We start from the raw sequence: 17,190 nt of genomic DNA on the forward strand, positions 1-17,190 counted from the left end.
GGTGTGGGGACACTTGAACCTCGCTGTGCCGACAATAAACCCTCAATTTGAAATCAGAACGTGGTGGTGAGGAGGCTTTTAGCGCCAGAGGGGGGTGGGATGAGACCTCACTGCCCTGACGCCATCCCTGCCCCCTCGAGCCGTCTGTCACTCCGCCACACAAGCCCTCCGCTGCCGTCCCAGCCGCAGCCGCCCTCCCGGTGCCCTCGGCCCGCCCCGGCCCCGCCTCGCCGCGGGCGGAGGAGGCGCAGGCGCGGCGGCCGCGGCCCTGCCCCAGCCCGGCTGCGGCGGAGGCGGCGGCGGAGCCGGCGGGGCGGCGGCGGCGGGATGGCGGCGCCGCTGAGCGACGGGGACCGTCGGAAGCAGATCAGCGTGCGGGGCATCGCGGGGCTGGGCGACGTGGCCGAGGTGCGCAAGAGCTTCAATCGCCACCTGCACTTCACCCTCGTCAAGGACCGCAACGTCGCCACCCCCCGCGACTACTACTTCGCGCTGGCGCACACGGTGCGCGACCACCTGGTGGGTCGCTGGATCCGCACCCAGCAGCACTACTACGAGCGGGACCCCAAGGTGAGCCCCGGCGGGACCAGGGACGGGCTGGGCGGCTGTGCCTTCACCAAGCGTGTCTCCGTGCCTACCTGGCAGGTGTCACTGCGGGTGTGACCGCGGGGCCCTGTCCCTTGCAGGCAGCTGGCTGTGGGGCGCCTTGCCATGGCCGTGCCGCTCATGCATCCCACCGTGATTTCTTCCCTGCGGGCATCATGACACCTGTATCCCTCACACGCACCCCGCTGTTGCTGTGTCCCCGTGGGCATTGCCATGGCTGTGTCCCCGTGAGCCTTGCCTCATCTGTGTCCCTCACACACACCTTGCCATGCCTGTGTCCCCACGGACATCGCCACAGCCGTGTCCCTTGTGCAGTTTGCCATGACTGTGTCTCCACAAACTCTTGTGCAGTCCGGTTCCACCAAACCTTGCTGCAGCATTGTCCCCCCTCAGACACCCTCATAACTGTGTCCCCCTGCACCTTGTCACAGCCATGTCCCCTGAGGTCCCACTCTGAGCAGGTCCTTGCATGGGCCTTGCTGCTGCCAGCTCCTCTGCGTGCTCCACCACGGTCACGTCCTGCACTCAAACTGCTGCGGTGGTGTCCCCTGTGGGCATCATCACCTCCATGGCTCAGCACAGCTGTGTCCTGACTTCACTCCTGCAGTGCATGCAGGCAGCTCAGCTTTCAGGCTGGAGAGGAGTTTCTTGCCTTGTGAAAAACGAGATAAACTCTCCCAGGTCACCAAACCCCAGGGTTCCTCCCCACTTGCCAAGTCAGGACAGTGATGCTGGAGGTGTTGGGGGCTGCAGGACATAACTCAGACTTAACCCTTTTGAATTAAGACCCTATCCAGCACTTGACTGGAGAGACACAGAGAGCAGGTGTGTACAGAGAAAGGCAAGTACCTTCCCAGGGTGCAGGCAGGCAGCCACCTCCCTGAGTCAGCTCTTTTCCCAAGATGATGAATATTGCCTTGACACAAGAAACAAAGTGCACTTTCACCACAGAATGGCTGCATGTGCACTGAGAGTTACACTGGTGCACGGGACTCTCCCTTTTGTCCCAACTCACACAAATGTGCCCTGATCTGTGTTGCAGCACCAACAGAAGGAGTTGCACAGATCCCATAAAGGCTCAGAGGAGCCTGGAGTGAGTTTGCTTACTGTCCTCTACACTTAGATTTTCACTAGAAATGCGCCCCTGTGGGAGACTGAAAGGAGCAGAGCATTTGTGTGTGATGATCCTGGTCTGTCTGATGAGCCCCAGGGAACAGACTGACCCTTTCAGACTCCCAGCAGAGTGGGGAATGCTGCTGCTCAGCAGGGAAAGATCCACACTACAGTGGAAAGAGATTCAAAGGAAAGCACAATTTGAAGTCAGGTAATTGCTCCATTAAGAATTCAGGTTTATTTATAAAAATATCCATAGTGATGAATCTGAGTGGAGGGCAATGAATGAATCTGAGTGGAGGGCTGGATGAATCCAGCCTGTGGAGGGCAAATGTTTGCACAGCCTGCTTCTCATCCCACAAACAGGCTTTCATTAGCATTTGCAGCACAGACACGGCTCCTCTCAAACTTGGAAGGTCACTGCACAGTAGTGCCAAGAACCTTGCCACCTATGGGACAATTTACTTGTTCAACAGGGTGAAACGGGAGTGAAACTCAGTGTGGGGTGAGCAGGAGGATCCATGAGATGGGAGTGCTGGAAAATTACTCCCAGGAAGGTGCTGGCCCTCAGCCCAGCCGGCCTGCATGGGGAAGGGGGCTTGCTCTGGCTTTTGGGAGGCTGGATCAGCTCAGCCTAGGAAAACTTTAAAAGCTCAGCGTAAACATCACCTCAGCTGAGCCTGACAGTGTATAAATATATCATTCAGCATCCTAGATAATAGTTGCCCTGAGTTAATTAGGGAAACACTTAACAGGCAGCGAGATTTTTCTATAGAAGGCTGTTGGCAGGGAGATGCGTGGTGGAGGCTTGGCCGGCGTCCCGCATGAAATTCTTCTGACAAACAACTCTGGTGCGTGGTGTTCAGGAGCAGGCGCCAAAAACCAGTCTGGGAAGACATCCCTGCTCTGGAAAATGCTTGGGTCTGCTCTTGATTTGAAGCAGCTTCAGTGAAAGTAAGTGCTGTGCTGTGTGTAAGCGTCTCGCTTTGCCTCCCCAGCGCATTTACTACCTGTCCCTGGAGTTCTACATGGGTCGCACTCTGCAGAACACCATGGTGAACCTGGGCCTGCAGAATGCTTGCGACGAGGCCATTTACCAGGTAAAGTCTTGGGGATATCAGGGTCTCCCTGAGGCTAAACTTTTCCACACAGATGGCTGAGTATCTTTATTTCTCAGGACTTTGCCTTAGAAGGTTGTTATTTGGACTACAAAAAATGAAGCTTCGCTCTTTCTTAGTGTTTTTCATTCCCTAGAGAAGACAATGAAGGGGGCCTTGGGGTTCCAAACCTTTTTCCAAACCACCATTTCCCTGTAGTGAATGGGAGAAACCAGGAGTGTGTACTGGAAACTACACCCAGTATCCTAAATTACATGAGAGTCACAGGCTGCAAAGAGCTTTCCATTAGTGGGAGAGATGATGGTTTATCACAGGGGATGTAGTGTAATGGGAGAGACAGGGACTAGGGCAGCAAAACACCAAATTACAGTTCATACATTGAGGTACACAAGGCGCAGCAGCAGCGCTGGCAGGTAGAAGTTAATTGGTGGGAAAGGAGAAAGGAGGGAAATAAATTGCTGGAAATAAAATGTCCTCAGATGATTTCCATCTTGAAAGAAACACAGCTGGGTATCACCAAGGCAATCACTAATGTGAGGCCGTTGCTTATATGGTTATTTGCAGACACCTGTGCAACAGCACAGTGACCTTTTTTGACAGAATGAGGTTTTTGGCTTTCTCACCCAAACCCTTTATTTCTCCCCGCTTCTCTTCTCCCCTCCCTCTGCCCTACCAGATTGATCCATGTTACACTTTGTAGCAGAAGTTGGGCACTTGACTGTCTCTCTAAATGAGGTGCTACAGTTGCTGCTGAAACATCCTGGCAAGCCCTTTCCCTGCCAAGAGATCCAAAGGGATTTCCAGGGAGGCACCTGTTTCCTCTCTGAGGTATTGTGCCTCAGAGAGCAGCTGGCTTTTTTCAAGAGCATCCTCCAAGTTCCTTTGCAAGACAGTTTCCAAGTGCAGATTTGGCCTGATGTGCCAAGGCTTCCCTTGCTGTAGCCTCCAGCCTGTGGAGCTCATCATGGCCCATGGCCAGGTTGCTTCAAAGGTCTCATATGCAGCATGGCTCTGTCACTGAGGGAAGTCATCTCAGTTTTTCTGTTCCCATCACTCTGTGCATGAGGCTTTCCCATCTTGTGGTTGCAGACCATTGAAGTGCTGGGAAAACACTTTGGGGAGCAGCTGCAGTATTGCTTTGACACCGTGCTGTCCCCCCTGGCACCAGGGTGAGCTGCTGCTGCCCCCTGAGAGTCTGCACCCCTGGACTCCTGGGGAGTCCTTGCTGCTGGCAGCCTTAGCCTTCCTCTGGCAGGGGCCCCCAGGCCATAGAACAAATGGCTCAAGAGGTGCAGGCAACCACTTCCAGCCACGGACTGCAGCCAAGGAGCTCGGTGGCAGGATGTGGGAAGCACAGAGAGTGATGGTGAATGCTGCAGTCACTGCTGCCAGCCTGGCCATGCCCTTCCTCAAGGACTCAATACATGAGCAGAGGGATGACCTTCCCTGCCCAGGCAGGACTCTGGGATCCCTTGCACACTGGCTTGACCATTCCCCCCATTCTGTCTCCAATGTCAAGTTTGGTCAAAGGGCATCCTCACCTGAGGGGCTGCTAGGGTATGAGTGTTTTGTCTGAACTCTCTAAAGAAACATTCTTCATGGTAAAGCAACATCTGGTGATGAGCTAAATTGTTTTCCAATCAATTAGGCTGTCCAAGTACTAGGTCCTGGTGAGATGCTTCGTGGAGAGACCTTGTGGGTTTAATCTCCCTCAGTGTGGGTGATTTTGGGATGTGTTTGTCCTCCTTGGAGAGCAGCTCAGGACATGGGGTTTGTTTGGTGACATGTGTGCTGTGGTTCTTCCCCAATAGCTGGGTTTGGACTTGGAGGAGCTGGAAGAAATTGAAGAAGATGCTGGACTGGGAAATGGAGGCCTGGGCCGCCTGGCAGGTAATACAGGGGGAGGGGAGTTCCCTTCTCATGCAGAGTGCGTGGGGACTGAGGGTGGCATGGCTGTCACACCCTCACCACTGGCATCTGCCCCACAGGCCTTCAGCAGTGTGGGACCCTCCTGCCTGCTCCTGGCTGGCCAGAAACATCCCCTCCCCAGTGAGGTGCAGCACCCCAGAGCTGTAGGTATGCATTCTGCAGTGCAGCAGGCAGGGCTGTGGCTGGAAGAGGCTGTCTGGAGCCTTTCTCCTCACCTCCCCGTGAAATCTCTCACTTCTCAGAGGCACTCAACAGCTCTCACACAGGCAGATTGTTGGCTGCTATTTTAGTCTGCCTGTCCCGTGGGACAGCTGGAGATGAGAGCTCCCCGGCATGGAGTAAATGCTGGGGCTGATCTTTACCAGAACTGCCTGATTGAGGGCTGGAAGGGTTTCCTTTGGAAGCAATAATGGTTAAGTAGCTGGTGGTGCAGCAGGTCAGGATCAGAAGCTCTGCTTTACTGGGCAGACAGGCTTAGAGCAAGGCAATTTTAGAACACCTCTCACTAGAACAAAGCTGGATTTGGGGTTTTGGTGATCTGTCCTTGTCGCCAGCAATTTTGGGGGTTTGTGGTTGCTCAGCAGGACATGCATAGAGTCCTGCTGCAGACTGTCTCCTTCTCTCCCTTCTGCACATGGGTTTCCTCTGAGTATTAAACATTTCCAGCAGCACTGTTGTGGCAGCTCCTCATCTCCATGCACAGCAGGCTGTAGCATATGCAGCAAGCAAGGAGTGAGGTTCTTTGCAGAGTGCCCATGCTCTGCTCCTACAGCCTGTTTCCAGGACCCTTACAGCCTGTTTCCAGGACCCTTACAGCCTGTTTCCTCCACCCTTACAGCCTGTTTCCTCCACCCTTACAGCCTGTTTCCTTCACCTTTACAGCCTGTTTCCTGGACTCCATGGCCACACTGGGTCTGGCAGCGTATGGTTACGGCATCCGCTACGAGTTTGGGATCTTCAACCAGAAGATTGTTGATGGCTGGCAGGTACTTGGAAAACTCAGGTCCCTCTTTTTCCCTCTCTTTCGTGCTGTGGACAAGGCTGGATGTAAAAGGCACTGCCATGCCTTGAGTTGCTCTTAAACTGGGCGTTTGAGTCCATCACTGGGCAAGGTGATGTGGGAGTTGAGCCACAGGCCATGGCTGAGACCAGAGGTCTGCCTGCCTGGGTCTCCACGGTGCAGCTGCAACAACCCCAGAGTCCCATCCAACTTGGCAGTGAGTCAGCAAAGCAGTCAGACTGAGGATGGAGGTGTGCCTAAATACCTCAGGAAGGTGTCTGGCAACAGATGTGTTTGATCGTTATGGAACATAAGTGTCTGGGGTGATTGCTGCTCCTGTGAGTTCCCTGGTCAGTGGCAGACAGGGATTAAACAGGAATTTTCCTGTAGCATTACTTATCGTACTATTTTCCAGTGAAAATAGGCTAAAAACTGCCTCAGCTGGCAGTTTTCCTTACTGTGTGTCTAGAAATGGTTTTCATTAGGAGACTCACCTTGCTTCGAAGTACAAAGTATGTTTTTCCCCTTAAAATACCACTCTGTAAGTCAGGGACCATGAGAGGTTTGAAGGTTGTTTTTTTCCTGCTTCTCCACAAAGAAGCTGCAATGCTAGGCCCCATAAATGGTGAAAACAGGGAGGGGAAAGCTTCCCCTGTGTTTGACCTCATGTTTCTTAAAAAAGAACAGGGGTGGTGGCATGCTGGGCTGTGGCCCTCCCCCCTGCCTTTCCCCTCCTTGTCCCACTATCTCCCCCTTCCTTTAAGTCCCTCCCCCCACAGCAGAGAAATGCGTGGAGGCACAAAGCATCTCTGGATAGCACCAGCCTAGGTGGCTCTGATGGATTCCCTTTGCTCCCATTGCCACAGTTGTGAGCTGAGAGGAGAAACCCCCTCTGGCAGGGGGCAGAGCAGTTAACAAGACCTGGCTGACAGGGTGTGGCTTGTGGCCAGGAACATCCCCACTGGGTGCCTCATCCCACATATTCCACAGTATCCACAGTCACACTGGATGTGAAGGCCTGGAGACAGACCGAGTGCAGTGGTCTGTGCAGTTTGCATGGCTTAAACCTTAACAAAGATCCATAGAGGCTGATTTATTTATACCAGCTGGGATGCAATCATCCAAGTTTTGGAAAGCCCGGCTATCCTCTAGAGGCCTCTGCATATCCATTTTTAAAGCCAGCTTGCTGAAGCTTTGCTTTTAAACGGGTCTCCCTATGGAGAGCTGTGTTCAGCCTTCTGGTGGAGCCCCAGGGCACTCCTTGAGCCCCGTGTGCCTCTTGCTCCTCCTCCTGCAGGTGGAGGAGGCGGACGACTGGCTGCGCTACGGCAATCCCTGGGAGAAGGCCCGCCCCGAGTACATGCTCCCGGTGCACTTCTACGGCCGTGTGGAGCACACTCCCGAGGGGGTGAAGTGGATCGACACCCAGGTACCACCATCAGTCTCCCTGCTGGGCTGGGGAAGGCCAGGCAGGGTAACCCTGGGCTGCCTGAGGTCTTCAGGCTTTGCTTCTCTCCCAGACTGGCCAAACTCCCTCTGCTACCCTTGCAGTTATGAAGGTGACTTTGTAGCCTATGGGGTTTGAGGAGATAAAAGCTTTTGTTGAATTGTTATAGCAGGATTTGAGAAAAAAGAGAGATCTATTGATCTCCAGGCAAAGCTGCACAATCTTACATGGATTTATGTTGGAGAAGAATTGTAGGCTACTTCCACGCTGCTCCTGGCCACTGTTCACTCACACTGTGGATTTTCAGCTGGTTCTGATGCTGCTGCTGTGCAGAGGCATGGAGCAATCCTGTGGGTGTTTAGCTCTTGTCATGAGAGCAAGTTCCTCTTCTCCAGAGCAGGCCAATGAGCAGAGTGCTGTCAGGGGAGGCTGGAGGTATGGATTCCAGTCTCCAGTATGCCTGGAGGCCTTGTTTGTGGCATCATGGAGCACAAACACTCCTCTAGCCTCTCCCACAGCTGAGGAGATAATGCTGTATTTCAGGAACTCATGCTTGTTCAGGCTACTGCATCATAGGTGCATTCCCATTTCACTGCTAACAAAGGCACAGGTTTATTAAAAGGATGGGAGATGCTTCAGCCTCTCGTCTGTAAGCACTGCTCAGGGTGGAGGAAGGAAGGACAATTAATTTCTCTGTGATTCAGGGAGATGACCTAGCCTTGTTCCCATAATGTTCAGCAGTCTCTCTGTCTGATGAACCAGCTCAGTTAATTCAAGGAGCTCACAGCCACAGAGCCCAGCCATTCTCTTCAGCACCAAGAAGCTCAGTTACAGTCACCTGGGCCTGCTCAGAGGAGAAATAAACCATTTTATTTCTGGTTGTAGGAGGCCATGAAGTGACCTAGGTCGTTGCCATGTTAACAGTGCAGGGTTTCAACACCACAGCCCCAGCACAGTGAACATCTTGGGAGCACTGTGCCAGAGCTCTCTGGCCCCCACGTGCAGCAGGCACCCGTCTGGGGACCGAGTGCCATTGTATTTCAACACGTGTCTCTTCTGATCCTGCTGGTAGTCTGGGGTTTCAGGGATCCCAAACACTGCTTCCTACAAGGAGGTGGGTTTTCAGATAGTGCTGCTAAGGAAACAAGTTGGAAAAGTTCAAAAAAGCCAAAAATGCAGTCTCCAAATATAGCATGGCTGAGTTCATGTGATGTGTGCCCCAGTTCCTGGGCAGGCTCCCTGCCTGCTTCCATGTTCGGAGCTGGTAACAGCAGCTTGGAGAGCCTGAGCTCTTGCTGATTCTCCCCAGAGGGGAGCTGTTGCTGATGCCAGCACAAAGAGGCTGTTCATGACCAACATGCTGATCTGCCCAGGTTGCCCTGCTGTGTGAACTAGGAGGTCCAGGGTTTCTCCCTGTAGCCATGTGTGCAGCCTCCTGAGGCTTAAGCATCATCTGCACAAGGAGTTTCACACTCATGTTCAGTTCAGGTGCTGGAGATCTCAGTGGAGTTATGCAGGCAGGTTCAACAAACCCTGAATATTGGGGGGATGGCTCTGGAAATGGTGCTGCAGTTGTAGGGTTTGGTCCTGGCAGGTTGCAGAAGGCCAATGGGCACAATTCAGGATGTGGAGTTAATCACAGATGGAAACTCAAAAGTCCAAGCTGCCCTGGCTTTACCCTAGCACAGACAGAATCCCAGTGGGCAGCTGGGGGTGCTTTCAGTGCTCTGATAGGTACCCCAGTTGGTACAGGAAGGTCAGGAGGTTTCTTGCAACTCTCTTTTGCATGTCATTGGTGGGGTTGAAAGTCAAGTTGGTTAGTAAAGCTCCAGACAGCTCTGGTTCTCCTATGAATGCTTTCCCAGTAGGTGGTGGAAGTGCCCATGATAGCAGGGAAGTCTGTGAAGCTCAGCAGCTGTATTTTAGTGAGGTGAGATTCCTTCCACAGCCAGGACTTCTGGATTCTTGCAGAGGTTTCAGCTGCTGTCCCACACTCTCTAGGTCACTGTGCTGTAACCAGGGGGAATGCTGTCCTTTTCAGGTTGTCCTTGCCATGCCTTACGACACCCCAGTGCCTGGATACAAGAACAACACTGTGAACACCATGAGACTCTGGTCTGCCAAGGCCCCAAATGACTTCAACCTCCAGGAGTGTAAGTGCTGTCCCTCCACTGCCTCTCCTCTGGCCAGGCTGGAACACAGTTGTCCCTTTGTGCACAGCACCTGGAGCAGCACTTCACATCTGGCCTGATTTGTGTTTATTTCATAGCTATCTCCAAACCACAGCACTGTGTGCACATCCATGGATCACACTACTCCCCAGCTGCTTCCAGAGCCCTCCTACACCAGGACACCCACCCGTCTCCTCCTGTCACTCTAGTGCCTTTCACACTTGTACATTCCCATCCTGCTCCATTAATACCAGCCTGAATATTCCTGTTACAAAATCTCTCTACAAGAAAAGAGGGAAAAGTGTGGTGTCAGGGATCTGCCTGAATCTCTACAGCTGCTGCAGTGCTGTGTGTATTTTTCTCCCTCCAGTCAATATGGGTGACTACATCGAGGCAGTGTTGGACAGAAACCTGGCAGAAAACATATCCAGAGTCCTGTACCCAAATGATAACGTGAGTGACTTGCTTGCCTCTCTTCCCTGTTGCTCAGAATCATCCTTCCTGCAGTTGTATCTCCTTGTTTGCAAACACTGGAAGGTCATGGCCTTCTGATGCTTGTTGCTCTGCTTTAATACAGTGTAGGTTGTCCCTGTAATTCCCAGTGAACAAATATGGCTCTGCTGGCTCCAGAGGGTCTTTGCTGGCTGATTGGCAGCTAAGAGTCTGGCCCATGTAGTGTAGCTGCTCTGTTCCATGCTGCAGGGAGGGGAACACATTACTCCTTCAACTTCAAGGCAGTTGCCAGTTTATACAGCGGGGGCTCATTTCCATCCCCAGTTCAAGGGATTTCCCACTGCAAGTGCTGTCCCAGGCCAAGCACTCTGGGCTCTGGGTCCAAAAGGGAAGAGCCCTCATATCTAGTCATGGATTGGCTTCTGTTCTGGAAAAGAAAATCCCCTGCACTTTGCCCCACACCCTATCAAACCTGCTGGTGTTTTAAAATAGACCAGCAGAAAGCATGGTGTGTGTGAGGCAGCTGATGTGTCCAGAGACATCCCTGGCTATTGCAGAAAGCCCAAAACCCTTTGTCAAAAAGCCCTGCAAAAGATTTTGCCACGAGGGAGGGTACTGTGCTGGCTCTGTAGGAGAAGCATGGATGGGGCAGGCTCTCTCTCTCTCAGTTGCTCTCTCTGGAAGCAGCTGTTTGGGATGCCAAGCCCTTTGTGAGTCCCTACAGACATATGAGAAACATCCACATTTGCCCTGGTGAGGAGCCAAACGTGTGAAGCCTGTTGGGAAGCCCCTCGGGGAGGAGAGGAGCATCTCCAGGGCTTTGGCTGCCAGGTGGGGATGGCAGCTGCAGCTCTGATGGATGTGGTGCCCCCACCTGCAGTTCTTTGAAGGCAAGGAGCTGCGGCTGAAGCAGGAGTACTTTGTGGTGGCTGCCACCCTCCAGGACATCATCCGCCGCTTCAAGTCCTCCAAATTCGGCTGCCGGGACCCCGTGAGAACATGCTTTGAAACCTTCCCAGACAAGGTGAGTCCGTGGGCAGAGGCACTGGGGAAACTTCAGCCAGACCTGCCTCTCTCGAGGGAGAGCAGGACTAAACGGGGGCATTTATACAAACACCCTGGCAATTTGGGTTGTAAAACAGATGATCTCCAGGCCTGTTTTCCCAGGGAAAAAATTGTAATTTAGAGCAAAACTTGAAATAGCTCCATTACTGAGCGTTCTCTCTGTTTCTGGGTTGTGAGTTATGAGAAGAGCCTTGGGGCTTACTCTTACCCCAACCCCATGCATGCAGGGCACTGTCACAGTCCTGTCACTGCCAGAACTGAGAACAGCAAGTCTGTGTTGCAGGTGGCTATTCAGCTTAATGACACCCACCCTGCCCTGTCCATACCAGAGCTCATGCGAATCCTGGTGGATGTGGAGAAAGTGGACTGGGACAAGGTGAGCAGAGCTGGGAGCACCCTGCTGAACCTTGCAGGGGAAGGATCTGTGGGATTTCCTTTTCCCACCTGGCCTGGGTGCACTGGGTGCATTAACCTGCTGTCTGTAATGCAGGCCTGGGAGATCACAAAAAGGACCTGTGCCTACACCAACCACACAGTGCTGCCTGAAGCCCTGGAGCGCTGGCCGGTCTCCATGTTTGAGAAGCTGCTGCCACGGCACCTGGAGATCATTTACGCCCTCAACCAAATGCACCTCGATGTAAGGGACCTGTCCCAGGCTGTGGGAACTCTGGGCATCCTGGTGTGACCAAGATGCTCCTAGGTCCTTTGGCCGTGTCACCCATGTCCCCCTCCCTGCCCGCAGCGTGTGGCAGCTCTGTACCCGGGGGACATCGACCGTCTGCGCAGGATGTCGGTGATCGAGGAGGGAGACTGCAAGCGGATCAACATGGCTCATCTCTGCGTCATCGGCTCCCACGCCGTCAACGGCGTGGCCCGCATCCACTCCGACATCGTGAAGAACTCGGTGTGAGTTGGGACACACCCACGCATGCACCCTCTCTGCTCGCTGGGCTTTGCCTGCCAGCTGGGAAGGGTTGGCTGGGGCAGCTGTGTGTCCGGGTCTGCTTTGGTTGCCTTGCTGGGGAGACCCTTTGGAGCTGGGGAAACTCTTGGCAGTACAGCTGAGGAAGGGGGTGAGAGGCAGCAAAGAGTTCACAGCTGTTACAGGGAGACTGATAGAGCTTGCCCTGAGCACACACTGCGGGGCCCAGCTGTAGCTCGGGTGGTGGTGGGTGGCTCAGAGCTCCCTGGTGTTCCAGGTTCAAGGATTTCTATGAGCTGGAGCCAGAAAAGTTTCAGAACAAGACCAACGGGATCACGCCGAGGCGCTGGCTCCTGCTGTGCAACCCAGGATTGGCTGACATTATTGCTGAGGTGAGTGGTGATCACGTGAAGTGAGGAGCTGAGTGTGATCCCTTTGGTCACCTCTTCTGTGGTCACCTAAAGGTGACACCGGGCAGCTGTGTGGGGACAGTCTCAGAGGACCGTGCTGTGGTACGTGTAGGAGTGAGATTGTCTGGGCTCTAAAGTTGATGAAGAGTTGGCCCAAAAAAGCTGTGGAAATCTGGATCTGGTCCTTGCCCTCATGGGGGCTGCACACAGGCACAACCATAGGGTGTCTGGACAAGTGTTCAGCTTCATAGGCACAAAGGAGCTCCTCCCATGGAGGCCCAGCCCCAATCCTGTCCCTTGTATTTCCCAGGCCCTTTAGGACAGGTTTTTACATCACACTGCAATATGCAATGACGGAATATCATCCTGTAGTTAAGTGAATCTTCATGTCCTGCTCATTGGTTTCTGCAGCTGCCAGGAGGCCATGGCACATGTGCACACATCCTCCCTCTTCCTGCTGAAATTTCTTGAGAAAGGGGGGCTTGTCTGAATTTTTGCAAGTGCCCTGTTTCCACTGGGCTTCTTTGTGATACAGAAAAATAATCTCATGATAAGAAACTGCCTTTTCCTGGCCACACTGCCTCTTCCAGTTCCCAAGGGGACTGTGGCACTTCTGCTGGGAAAGGGCAGTCGTGGACTGGGCGAAGTGTCTCATGACATTCCTGATTTGTTGTTTTAGAAAATTGGGGAAGGCTTTATCACAGATCTGAGCCAGCTGAAGAAGCTACTGGAGTTCATCGATAATGAGACTTTTATCAGGGATGTGGCAAAAGTCAAGCAGGTAACATGCACTGGAGGTAGCCTGGGGGAAGAAGGCTAAAAGCACCATGCTGCCAGGAACGTCCCAGCAGCAAACGCTCACTTCTGATGCAAGCCCTGGCAACTCATGCCTGTTCCTCAAATTTTTCTGCCAGGAGAACAAGCTGAAATTTGCAGCCTACCTGGAGGAGCAGTACAAGGTGAAGATCAACCCTACGTCCATGTTTGATGTCCAGGTGAAGCGAATCCATGAGTACAAGCGGCAGCTGCTGAACTGCCTGCATGCCATCACCCTCTACAACCGTAAGTTCCCCGGCCTCTCACTGCCAGGGCTTCCCTCCAGGAGGGAAGACAGAGTGTCTGAAGGCTCATACAGAGCTCTGGGGAAAAGCTCACAGCCCAAATCTCCAGCCCAAGTAACCTCCACACCTGTTCTACAGCTGTTGAGACTGACCTGGTGCAAGTTAAGATCCCATTTCCCATTGTATTCCTGGGGCCCCTGCGCATTCCCAAAGGGAGGCAAGTCATTGGAGCTCTGCATTGTTCTGGCTTCAGTAGTTCTCCAAGGATCTGAGTCCCCAAGGTTTCTGTGGCCGTTTTTTGCTCACCACAGCTCCAGCAGCTGTCTGGTTGGGTGTCAGGGTCCTCCAAGGTTGATGGGTCCTTGTGACATGGGCTGAGATCCCAGCCTGCCTCTGATCAGGCAGACCTGATCTGCCCCGTTTATCTTCAGTTCTGAAGATTTTTAATTTTTTTTTTTTAAGATCAAATTTGAGCTTTCAAATTTGAAAAAATTTTGAAGAAAGATCCCTGCTCTTTCAGGCATCAGATGTAATCCATCCAAATCCTTTGTGCCCAGGACCATTATGATTGGAGGAAAGGTAACCTGCATTCCAGACTCGATGCATGCGTGGCTCGGGGGTGGATGGGGAAGGTCCTGTCTCCTTTCTGTGGCTTTGCTGGGCCTGCTGTAGATTAGCCAGCAGCAGGGAACACCTCCATGAACTAACTGGACTGAGCAAGGCTCCAGCACTATTACCCCATGGCTCAGGACTTCTTCTCCCAATAGGGTGTTTTTCCTAATTCATGGCTGGGACAATTAGAATTGTTCAGGCTCTGGGCAGACTTTATGGTAGCCTTTAAGTGCTTGAAGTGGGCCTTTTAAGAAAGATGGGGACAAATGTTTTAGCAGGACCTGTTGTGATAGAACAAGAGATAGTGGTTTTAAATTGAAGAAGGGTTAATTTAGATTAGATCTAAGGTGGAAATTTTCTCAATCAATGTGGTGACCAACTGGAACAAGTTGCCCTGAGGTGATACATGCTCCATCTCTGGAAACATTCAAGATATGTTGGATGGGGCTCTCAGCAACCTGGTCTAGTTGAAGATGTCCCTGCTTATTGCAGAGGGGTTGGGCTAGATGCCTTTCAAAGGTCCTTTCCAACCCAAACCATGCTGTGATTCCATGTGAACAGCAGAGGTGAGGCTCAGACTCGTTGCAGTGAGAACCCCACACTGTCATCTGTTATGCTCTCCCTTCCTTAAAAGCCTTCCCCATTTCTGGACTGCTCTTCTTCAGGCGGCCCCTGGCTACCACATGGCCAAGATGATCATCAAACTCATCACATCCATTGGTGAGGTCATCAACAACGACCCCTACGTGGGGGACAAGCTCAAGGTCATCTTCCTGGAGAACTACCGGGTATCCTTGGCTGAGAAGGGTATGTCTGGTCTTCTGCAAGCACGTGTCAGAAGTTGGGCATGTCCCAGCTGAGCCCAGGAATGGGCTGGCCTGAGAGGCAGTTGTGGCAGGACACCTGGCTGTCCCTAGGATAAGCCTGAAGGCTCCATACAGGGCAGGAAGCCAGCTTCATGCAGGAGTGGCAGCAGCTGCTTGGGGTCATGGCAAAGCTGAGCCTGGCCCCAGAGTTGTGCTGTTTGGGCTGAGGGCAAGCTCAGAAGGGCCACTGGCAAATGCCAGTCCTGGTTGTGGGGAGCTGCAATGGGCCAAGGATTAACTCCTACTTCTCTTGCACCTGGCAGTGATCCCAGCAGCGGATCTCTCCCAGCAGATCTCCACAGCTGGCACGGAGGCCTCAGGTACCGGCAACATGAAGTTCATGGTGAACGGGGCCCTCACCATTGGTACCATGGACGGAGCCAACGTGGAGATGGCTGAGGAGGCAGGAGAAGAAAACCTCTTCATATTTGGCATGCGGGTGGAGGACGTGGAGGCCCTGGACCGGAAAGGGTTGGTGAACGCCAGGGCTTGTCAGATGGGGATGCAGGGCTCAGCTCTGGTGGGGAGAGCCTTGTTCTCTGGGAGGGACACCTTTTCTTCTGGGCAGTTCTGGACAGGAAAAAGCAGGGGGCTAGAGGCAGTCTTTGCCTTGGGCTGCAATGATTCAGCTTGCCCAAGCTGTGAGTGGGACATGGCACGAAGCGTGTCAGACACCGCTGCTGGTCTGAGCCACGAGCAGGGTGCTCTGATGGACACAGCCCTGGGAGCAAGCCCCTCACTCAGGAGCTGTAGCACATCCTTGCCTGCCCTCCCTGCCCCAGACACAAGGGCCCCAGGAAGAGCAGCAGTGCCCAGAGGCTGTCTCTGCTGGCACAGGTACAACGCCCGTGAGTACTACGAGCGCCTGCCCGAGCTGCGCCAGGCCATCGACCAGATCACCAGCGGCTTCTTCTCCCCGCGGGACCCCGGCTGCTTCAAGGATGTTGTCAACATGCTCATGTACCACGACAGGTGAGTCCTGGGAAGCATCCCTGTGCAGGGAGAGCCCTGGCTGCTCATGGGAAGATGTCTGTCCTGCCCAGAAGGCAAGCCCCAGCCAGACTCTGCTTTGGGTTTCAGGTTTAAGGTGTTTGCAGACTATGAGGCCTACATTAAGTGCCAAGGGCAAGTGGACCAGCTGTTCATGGTAAGACTCGCCCACTGCTGAGTGGGAAGACTGGGGGTTAACTGGGATGAGTGTGCTACAGTGGAGCCTTTCTTAGGAACACTGCAGCATGTGGTGCCCTGGGGCAGGGTGAGGCAGGTTTGGCTGTTTCAGCAGCCCCCCACCATGGTGTTTTAAACCAGCCAGTGCCCTGCAAGGCTGCGAGCCAGGACGGAGCTGGGTGAGCAACTGAGTACTGACACTGCCTCTCTTCTTCCCAGGATCCCCGGGAATGGACAAGGAAAGTCATCAGGAACATTGCGTGCTCGGGCAAGTTCTCCAGTGACAGAACCATCACAGAGTATGCCCGTGAGATCTGGGGGGTGGAGCCTTCTGCCACAGCAATCCCCCCGCCCAACCTGCCCCGAAATTGATGCAAGCACCAAGGGAAGGAAGGAGGGATATGCTCCCATTGCAGAAAGCCTCACCTGCATTTCACCACCAGTCAGATGGGCTCAGCTCTGCAGAACCAAGGCCTTTCCCTCAGAGGGATAGAAGGATGCTCTGAGGAGGAGCCCTGACTAAGGAACAAGAGCTGGAGGGCAGGAGAAAGGACCTTGTGTTTGCACCTACCTAGCCTGCACGTGCTGCATAGTGCTTTTAGTGAGAGATGACCATGGATAAGTCTTCCACAGCTGTGCTCCATGCTTAACAAGGGCTTTCCAAGTAAACCCTCCCCTCCACCTGTGTGCAAGGGCCTGGCCTCCTTGCCCCTGCTCCCTAAAGTAGGATTAGCCAACACAAAGTGTGTCTTTCTCCTGCAGGGGTCTGCTGGGCCCAAAGCTGGGAGAGAGAGGCCAATCCCTGCCCATCCCCTTCCCCAGTGTCACCTAAGGAAGGGTGGGCTGGCTGTGAAAGCAGCCGGCCCCAGGGCAGGCAGCAATGTCAAACACTGTGCCACAAGCAGGAGAGCCTGGGATCAGCCACTTCCTTGCCACAGAGCTTACTGTAGCTTCCTATCACACCCCTTACCTAACTAAAGGCCCAATAACCAAGCCACTCCAGGGGTTTTTAGCCTCCATCTCTGCATAGGGAGGGCTGTACCTGCTACTGCCAGCTGGGTAGCTGAGCCTGCTGGCTCTTGGCTCTGCAGATACAGCTGTGTGTGTGTGCTACTCAGGGGATGAACATGGATCACATCCCTGGCACTCTTCCATAGCAGGATCATGCTGCTCCACATGTCCCTCCCAGTGCTGGGGTCACAGTTTAACACCCATAGTGCTGTGTAGTGCACCAGTACTGCCCTGTTTGA

At 53.5% G+C, this 17,190-nt stretch overlaps 1 protein-coding gene across 1 annotated transcript; it reads left to right on the forward strand.

Moving 5' to 3' along the window:
* Positions 1-231: 231 nt before the first annotated feature.
* Positions 232-16,460, forward strand: PYGB (glycogen phosphorylase B). The gene is made up of 20 exons (XM_064415277.1): positions 232-570; positions 2,718-2,819; positions 4,649-4,727; positions 5,649-5,752; positions 7,064-7,195; positions 9,255-9,366; positions 9,755-9,837; positions 10,718-10,861; positions 11,186-11,278; positions 11,393-11,539; positions 11,645-11,808; positions 12,102-12,216; positions 12,914-13,015; positions 13,149-13,296; positions 13,816-13,874; positions 14,573-14,714; positions 15,037-15,244; positions 15,611-15,745; positions 15,854-15,920; positions 16,160-16,460. The coding sequence occupies exons 1-20, from the start codon at positions 328-330 to the stop codon at positions 16,310-16,312; spliced, it is 2,532 nt and encodes an 843-aa protein (XP_064271347.1). The 5' UTR covers positions 232-327; the 3' UTR covers positions 16,313-16,460.
* Positions 16,461-17,190: the final 730 nt, after the last annotated feature.

Source organism: Passer domesticus, chromosome 3 (assembly GCF_036417665.1).
Source record: "Passer domesticus isolate bPasDom1 chromosome 3, bPasDom1.hap1, whole genome shotgun sequence".
In the NCBI taxonomy this organism is placed as follows: Eukaryota; Metazoa; Chordata; class Aves; order Passeriformes; family Passeridae; genus Passer; species Passer domesticus.